Genomic DNA, 9,674 nt, shown 5'->3' on the forward strand with positions numbered 1-9,674 from the left:
TCACGTGTATGAGCATGCACAGCTCAGTTAACTAAAGTTTGAAATCTATAAAATACAACCGAAACCTTTTATAGACCGATCATTAATTAACGAGATAAAACTTGAAAGTCTGATTAAGATGCATCTCTCATGATCTCCTTATTGATTCAGGTGCAGCTCTCATGATCTCCTTATTGATTCAGGTGCAGCTCTCATGATCTCCTTATTGATTTTGGTGCAGCTCTTATGATCTCCTTATTGATTCAGGTGCAGCTCTCATGATCTCCTTATTGATTCAGGTGCAGCTCTCATGATCTCCTTATTGATTCAGGTGCAGCTCTCATGATCTCCTTATTGATTTTGGTGCAGCTCTTATGATCTCCTTATTGATTCAGGTGCAGCTCTCATGATCTCCTTATTGATTCAGGTGCAGCTCTCATGATCTCCTTAGAGATTCAGGAGCAGCTCTCATGATCTCCTTATTGATTCAGGTGCAGCTCTCATGATCTCCTTATTGATTGAGGTGCAGCTCTTATGATCTCCTTATTGATTCAGGTGCAGCTCTCATGATCTCCTTATTGATGCAGGTGCAGCTCTCATGATCTCCTTATTGATTCAGGTGCAGCTCTCATGATCTCCTTATTGATTTTATTGATTCAGGTGCAGCTCTCATGATCTCCTTATTGATTCAGGTGCAGCTCTCATGATCTCCTTATTGATTCAGGTGCAGCTCTCATGATCTCCTTATTGATTCAGGTAGACAATGTGGAATCCAAAGAGAAGACAGAATCTATCAATTTCGTATAATGTAGCAGTTCTGTTGTTCACACATATGTTGCCCAAATAGCCATGACTGAGTATAGCATTCGCTATAAAAGACAGCTGCACGCTGAGAGCTCCACTCAACAGGAAGCTGAAAGATGACTACGGCCGAGAGAAAATCAGTCCTGCGCGTCATGGTTGTTGGAGTGCCTGGTGTGGGCAAACGAGCTGTCGTCGAGGACTTCATTGAGATGAGAGGGGATCTCGGTGAAAAAACGACTTCCTTTGAACACGGACATAAATGGACCATACAAGACTGTGAGGTAACGTTTCATATCGTTGACGTATCACCAGACACTGTTTCTGACAAAGCTTTGAAAAGACAGATACGGGCCTGTGACGCCTTCATTCTGATGCACTTAGTAGAGGAAAAGAAGTCTTTTGAGGTATTGCCTCTCATCAAGGATGTGATCCTCAAAGAGAAAGGCATGGAAACAGATTTGCCAGTGTTTGTGGTCGGACATAGAGTTGACTTTAAGGAACTGGTGGTGGAGTCCAAGATAGCTTCGACGGTGGTCTGGGACTGGATGATGAACTATAGGGAACTATTTGAAGGTAACCAGAAGCACAACAGCAAACTATTTGGAGACATTATGGAAAGGTGGTTTGGTACTTCCTTTGTGGCAAACACGCAAGAAAGAAAACAGAAGCGTAAAAAATCATTCTTCCAAAGATTGTTTAAAAACTTGAAACTTTAACATCGATAAATATTCTCAAGATCCTGGACATTATATACCTGATTGAACGGGAATATTTTGATGAAAATGGTACGCTATCCATTTTCGTAATGCAGTGCACCGAAAGACTGTTAGTGTTCACTGTTCCAAAATCATTTGTAAATTAAACCTTCTATGTTTGTATATATCCGTGTGATTAAACCTAATGCTGTGAAATGAGTTGGGTGTTAATTTTTTGTGTGACTAGCAACGATCCTTGCATTGACGAGATACGACATCACTATTTCAGCAAGATGTGAGGTGAGGTGAAATAGGGTTTAACGTCGCGTCCAAGATTATTGCACTTAAATAGCGACGTGCATGAGCGTGTGGCAGTGTGGCTGCTTGTACTCCTCCGGACTGATGCCGATTTATAGTGCTAGCTCACTTAGATACCATGCCGCAGTTTAACAAGAATACCCCACGCAGACACAGTATACTGACTCCGAGCCGACCAGTTGTAGGCCCTCTATGCCTACTATTGCCTAGCAACAAGTACCATTTTTTAAACGTCTTTTGGTATGACGCGGCCGGGGATAGAACCCCGGTCCTTCCGCTCTCCGGGAGGACGCTCTACCACAAGACCACGGAGTCGGTCATTTCAGCAAGAACACCACAAACCAGCAATTCATTGACAAACGCAAACACGCACGATCCTAGAATAACAGAGTAAATCTCTCCAGAGTAAAATCACACAATACAATGGTCAGGGTCTCGTCTCACAAAGCGATGGAAGAGATATGATTATTGTAACCTGCAAATTTGTAGCTGGGACAATACTAGTCGAGTTACAATCATTGGTCAGATGTGAACTCTATACACTCTATTCAGCACAAATAGACATTTGACATTATTATAGGATGTTTTAATACGTTATCAGTTATCAGTTATCACCTTAACAGTTATCGCGAACACAAATTATCAGTGAGTGAATTAATATTTAACGTCACATCGAGAGTATCTCAGCCATATAGTGACGAGAACAAACTGAAAGCTAAAAGGACAGTAAAACATTAGCATGATTAGATGATTGATACAAACTAAACAATTCAAACACTAAAACTTCTAACCAACATATATACATCAACTTTACATTTTATACTATTAAAATACGAGCTTTATAACACCAGTGACTAAAGCCAGACATAGATATTCCTGGCGAAAAACCAATTGATTTGTGTCAGATTTTGAAATTTTAATTGAGTAAGAGTAAGATCTACTTCCGACCAGACTTTTTGCCAAGGGGGAGAAGACAAAAGCCGATAAGGAGTAATAAGATCTAAATTAATATTATCAGCTTTAATGTGGGGTTCAATCCGAATTCCAAGTGATGGAACCAGCTTAAATTTACTTTGAAACAACTCAGGTTTGAAAATACAGGTGTAGGCAAGGTTTAATGGGTTAAAATGTAATTTAGTAACATAGTGAAGGAATAACTTGATACGACGGTGCTGCAAAGAAGGTTCATCAGCTTCTACATGCAGGCTATCAAGTGGAGACGTTCTAAATGCGCCACGACACAGCCTTAGTCCCTGATGATGTATGGAATCTCATTTCTCTCAATTGGAGACGTTCTTAAGACATGTGTAGAAGGGTTGAGAATAATGTTATTTGAAGTTATTTGGTGGTGGATTTTAAGTTCAACATGATTAACTTAGTATTTCCAAGAACAATGAATATTCCCCACAACCCAAATAAGGGCCCCCAGTCCAAAGAGAGCCTCATAGTTATTGTAAGGTGTCATTTCTAAACAAGAAGTGTGTCCTCATATTTGATTGGCTACAAGTTTCGGTAAACCAAGTAGAACCAGTTTGATTGGTTTGGCAATGCACATGCTTTTCGTGCTGCGAGCATGCTACATGCATGATTACTTGGCTGGGGACATCAGGAGTGGGAACACGTATTCTTTTCTTGCTGGGTTTGTGAAAACCACACTTCAGGTTAGTTTAATTTGTTTTAGAAAAGTTGTTTTATAAAATAGTGTAAAATGTGGATAAAAATTGTTGCATTGTTTTACACTTTATCACTGTACTTCCACCTCCTAACATATATAATGGAGACTCACTAATTCAGTGGAAATGCAGAGGTCTGAGGACCAATCTTACTTAAATTCAATTATTGGTACAATATTTTAAACCATCAGCAATTTGTCTTCAGGAGACATATCACAAACAATCAAATATATTTGACTTCCATCAGTACAGTTCATATCATTCATTTTCTCCTCAGGGTGTTAAAGCCACTGGAGCATCTTCCATCCTGGTGCGACAGGGTGTGATTCACAGTCCTGTGTCCATTGATACCAATCTCGAAGCTATTGCAGTACGACTCACATATCATTTACTGTGTGCTCTCTATATATTCCTCCCACCTCTACTCTTCAGCGTTCTGATATACAATCTTCTAAAGGGAAGCTCCTTGAGGAATTTATTTCCGATAATAACTCATGTTTTTTTAATAATGGTTAATATACATATATACATCCTGCTACTAGGACGTATTCTGCGTTAGATCTCTTGCTATCAGATTCTTACTTGTTAAGTGAATTTACTTGGTCGGTTCATGATGATTTGTGTGGAAGCGACCATTTCCCATTTCCTGAAAACTAAGAACCCATCTGACGTTCCGCCCTCATCACGGTGGAATTTTAATAAGGCCAACTGGTCTTTGTTTCAAAACCTCAAAACCTCTGTACTGTTAACACGTAACATTCTCAAGAATGCTTCTGGCCATATTAAGTTGTTCTCGGAACAACTGAATGAAATTGCTGATGAAACGATACCAAAGTCCTCTGCAAACCCACACATACAAAAACCATTGTTTGATAATACATGCAAACAAGCTAGAAAGATTAGGGAAAAGGCTGAAAAATATCTTTGCCGAAACCCTACTGTTCATAATTTCATGGTAAAATTACAAATGCTAAAGCAAAACATACTTTTAAATAGAATTAACGTGTGTCATGGAGAAATTATGTCTCAAGGATCAATTCCCAGACACGTATGTCCAAGGTATGGAATATGATTCAGAAGATTAAAGGAACATGTTCCAAATCTAGGATTCACCATCTCAAAGATGGTGATCAGAAACTAACAACTAAAATACCAGAAACAAGAGGAAAAGAAAAGTATTAATTTTACCTCAGATACTGGTGAAGATTTTATTGAAGTGTTTTCACTCCATGAGCTACATACTGCCCTTGACCAAGCTCATGATACTGCGACATGTGATGACAATATACACTATCAGCTCCTGAAGCATTTGCCTTAGACATGTCTTGAGACACTTTTAGACTTTTTTTTATCAGACTTGGACTTCGGGGAACTTTCCTCCATCATGGCATAATGCCACTGTAATCCCCATACCTAAACCTGGACGGGATTATTCTGATCCATCAAAGTATAGACTAATATCATTAACTAGCTGTGTTTGTAAAACTATGGAATGGATTGTAAATAATCGTTTAATATGGTACCTGGAAACCAACAACCTCATTACAAATATTCAATGTGGTTTCCATAAAACCAGAAGTACCATTGATCATCTGGTACGTTTAGAATCGTATGACAAAAATGCCATTGTCAACAAACAACATGCTGTTTCCAACTTTTTAGTTCTTTTCACAAGCATACGATACAACGTGGAAGCATAGAATTCTTAAAGATTTACATGACTTTGGATTGAGAGGTCGTTTACCTCAGTTTGTATCCAAGTTTTTAACAGGCAGACAGTTTCAAGTCCGTGTGGGTCATACCCTGTCTGACCATTATGATCAGGATCAGGGTGTCCCACAGGGCAGTATTTTGTCTGTCACTTTATTTAGCATATAAAGATCAATAGCGTTTCCAAAATTTTAAATGACTCACTTTTTCTGGATGACTTCAATTTTTATAAAGATCAATAGCGTTTCCAAAATTTTAAATGACTCACTTTTTCTGGATGACTTCAATTTTTCAATATTTCATGTTGTGACAAAAATATGCATGCTATAGAAAGACAACTACAGTTATGTCTTAATGAAATTCAGAAATGGTCACACGAAAATGGCTTTAAATTTTCAAAAGCCAAGACCAACTGTATTAATTTTAGCAGGAAGAACAAGTACCATCACATCGATCCTAATTCTGTGGATCGATGCTCATGATATCAATCAGTGGATTTTCTGGTCCAGACTCGATTATTTACAGACTGTGGTCATATAGCTGTACTATTGCTGAGAGCGACGTTAAACAAAAACAAACAAACCAACCAATCAACAAGTATCATAAAGACCCCGAACTATTTTGAGACAGCAATCCTATCAAAGTTGTAGAGGAAGCCATGTTCCTGGGTCTCATTTTTGATCGGCATTTGACGTTTCAGCCACATATCAAATATCTTAAGACTAAATGTCTGAAGGCTCTAGACTTGATGAAAGTAGTTGCAAATTCAAAGTGGGGTGGAGATAAGAAAACCCCCCTTCACTTGTATAGATCCCTGATCCGGTCTAAATTGAATTATGGTTCCATTGTTTATGGTGGAGCCTGCAGAAGTAATTTAGAGAAATGAGATTCCATACATCATCAGGGACTAAGGCTGTGTCGTGGCGCATTTAGAAACGTCTCCACTTGATAGGCTACATGTACAAGCTGATGAACCTTCTTTGTAGCACCGTCGTATCAAGTTATCCCTTCACTATGTTACAAAATTGCACTCTAACCCATTAAACCCTGCCCACACCTGTGTTTTTAAACCTGCTTATGAAGAGGTATTTCAAAGTAAATCTAAGCTGGTTCCACCACTGGGAATTCGGATTAAACCCCACATTAAAGCCGCTAATATTAATTTAGACCTTATTTCTCCTTATCGGCCTTTGTCTTCCCCTCCTTGGCAAATAGTCCCCGGCCCGAAGTAGATCTTACTCTTAATCAATTTAAAACATCTGACACAAATCAATTGGTTTTTCAACAGGAATATCTACAAGTGAGAGTAAACTATGACTCACATATTTACAGATGGATCCAAGGACGGTGACAAAGTGCCTCTGTCGTTGGATCAAAAAGGATATCTTTCTGAAAACCAAACTGTAGCTCAATTTTCACTGTTGAAGCAAAGGCTATTCTGACTGCCTTGGAATATGTTCAACATAAATCAAAATCTAAACAATTTTTCATCTATCAGCTTCCCTGTCATGCCTTCGGGCACTAAAACATGTATCTTCCACTCATCCATATCTTGTTGACATTTCAGAGTTGTATAATGATCTTTCTACTGGCCAATACGACATCGTTTTTTGTTGGTTACCGAGTCATGTCGGCATAATCGGAAACACAAAAGCTGGGCTACAGCTAAAGCAACTCTGGGAAAATCTGGGTCCCACCTTTTGATACCGTACTCTGATAATAAACCTGATATCAGAAATTATATCAGGCAGTTAATGCGGACAAGGTGGAATACCCAGTACAAACTTCACGAGATAAAACCAACTATAGGTTAAACTTACTTACGTTGCCAGTTATTCTGCAACGATTCTGCATTGGCCACAGTCGTTATACTCATATTTATTGAAAGGTGAAGATCCTCATTTTTTCATCCCTTGTGATGGGAGAATCACTCTCAAGCACGTTTTACTTGACTGTGTAGAGTTTTCTCTCACATGTGGTACTTTTTATCAAGTTTCAAATTCAAGGGATATTTTTATCAAAGTCAATTCTCATTTAATAATATATTTTTAGGAAATAGAACTATTAAGAAATAGGACTGATCAATAGCTTTTGAATAATTGATAACTTATGATATTCTGGTTGTGGCATTTAATGGGGTTGAAGTACAGTAAAATCATTGTCCCCTGATAGTGACACATAAATCCTCATTACATCTAAGAACATTGCAGAGAACTAGAATTTTAATACACTTAATATTTGGATTGTGTCTTAATGTATGGCTAGTTTTGACTACAACTATCAGTGACTAGAATTGTGACTTAAATCCTGTTGGGGATTCATGCAGGTAGCTAAAGCACTGTAAGTCCCCATGGCCTGGTTTAAGTCACTGGTGGTATATAGCTTGTAGTTTAATTATATAAAAATAAAGTTGATGTATATATGTTGGTTAGAGGTTTAAGTGTTTGAGTTTGTTAGTTTTTATCAATCTGTGATATCACGCTAATGTTTTACTGTCCTTTGTGACAGGTATTTAGCTTTCAATTTGTTCTCGACACCAAATGGCTGAGACACTCTCTCTCACTCACTCACTCACTCACTCACTCACTCACTCACTCACTCACTCACTCACTCACTCACTCACTCACTCACTCACTCACTCACTCACTCACTCACTCACTCAGATGAAAGGGAATTTATATGCCTGTGTTTTGTTTCATAAACCAGAATGAGTATTGAAAGCCATGTTGGAAGAAAATATTTTACCACCCAAGCTCACCCACCAACCATAGAGGACGGTGCCACAGTGGAAACCAGGCTGCAACACCAGAGTTGTAGGGGTGTTAATACTCCTGAAATATAAACATGAAAAGACCTTGTTAATAAAAGGACAAATGTCAGGCTGGTTCGGCCCATGGCATTTTCATATATAAACACCGAATTCAGTGGTCCATATCACCAGATTGGCCCATAAGCCACGACCTCCTGGCATAGGATTCAAGGAAAAATATAAATTTGCATCAATAACGTTATCATATTCCATGATGAACAAATTATATTCTTTCATATTTCTAAATAAAAGTTTTCCGTGCACAGGCCATGGCATGACCAGCCGATTGCTAGAATCGGGTCAATTCTAACACCCATCTAGGTGAAGTAAGGGTCAAAGTGGTGTGTTGGGCAAAATGATCACTGGCTCCAGTGCCCTCAAGTACCAGACTCCCGTCCTCGACCTCACGGGGCAAGTCTGGTTAGAGAACCTCTTCTCTCCGGTTGTTTCTAGATAATTGTAAGTTAGTAATAAAAGGATCGATGCCATAGAGATGACGTCCTTATAAGGATGATGCCAATCTCTGCTGCCATTTTGTTTTAGCATAGAACATACTGTCGGTGCCTAATTTTGCATGAGATGGTAAAATTGTCTCATCCTGACTCATCAAATTCAAGGTGCAGGGAAAGTTGACATTTAGGCAGTTGAAGTCTTCCCTCTCGTCATACAGTCTTGTGGAGAGTGTCACTCTGAATCTGTCTGCATAGATCTAAATACGAAACATATGAGGCAGTCTCATTAATCTCCTTTCTTTCTGGTTTAGGTCTTTCAATTAGATGAAGAGTATTATGTGGATGAGTGGATGTCTACTTCCTGGCTAAGTAATTTCACATACCTGTTCTCAATGAGTAAGTCCAGCATTTTACATATTGTTTTCTTAGTAAACTTCAGATGACATTTGCTTTCACCTATGACAAATTGTCCTGAACCTCTTAAGATAGATATATAACTGTATCTATGGTTAATAAAAGAGACAAAATCCTTTAGACATTCATAAGAAATGTCTGCTGAAAGCAGAGTCGATGGTACGATTCCGACAATACCATGAGCAGGTGTTTATTAATGATTATTAAATAGAGATAATTTTTTGTGTTCGCGATAACTGTTAAGGTGATAACTGGTAACGTGTTAAAACATCCTTTAATAATGTCAAATGTCTATTTGTGCTGAACAGAGAGTATAGAGTTCACATCTGACCAGTGATTTTAACTCGACTAGTATTGTCCCAGCTACAAATTTGCAGGTTACAATAATCATATCTCTTCCATCGCTTTGTGAGACGAGACCCTGACCATTGTATTGTGTGATTTTACTCTGGAGAGATTTACTCTGTTATTCTAGGATCGTACTGGTTTGCAATTGTCTTGCTGTCAATGAATTGCTGGTTTGTGGTGTTCTTGCTGAAATAGTGATGTCGTATCTCGTCAATGCCAGGGTCTTTGCTGGTCACAAAACAAATTAACACCCAACTCATTTCACAGCATTAGGTTTAATCACACGAATATATACAAACATAGAAGGTTTAATTCACAAATGATTTTGGAACAGTGAACACTTACAGTCTTTCGGTGCACTGCATTACGAAAAATGGAAAGCATACCATTTTCATCACATGCCAGTCACATTCAAAATAGTCCCGTTCAATCAGATATATAATGTCCAGGTTCTCGAGAATATATATCGATG

The 9,674-nt window shown here is 38.5% G+C and overlaps 1 protein-coding gene across 1 annotated transcript; it reads left to right on the top strand.

The window, feature by feature from the left end:
* Nucleotides 1-899: 899 nt before the first annotated feature.
* LOC124144669 (GTP-binding protein Di-Ras2-like) lies at nt 900-1,499 on the top strand. Its single transcript, XM_046514204.2, has one exon. The coding sequence runs from the start codon at nt 900-902 to the stop codon at nt 1,497-1,499; it is 600 nt and encodes a 199-aa protein (XP_046370160.2).
* The last annotated feature ends 8,175 nt before the right edge of the window (nt 1,500-9,674 follow it).

The sequence above is a fragment of the Haliotis rufescens genome, unplaced genomic scaffold (assembly GCF_023055435.1).
Source record: "Haliotis rufescens isolate VD_foot unplaced genomic scaffold, xgHalRufe1.0.p SCAF_8, whole genome shotgun sequence".
Taxonomy (NCBI): domain Eukaryota; kingdom Metazoa; phylum Mollusca; class Gastropoda; order Lepetellida; family Haliotidae; genus Haliotis; species Haliotis rufescens.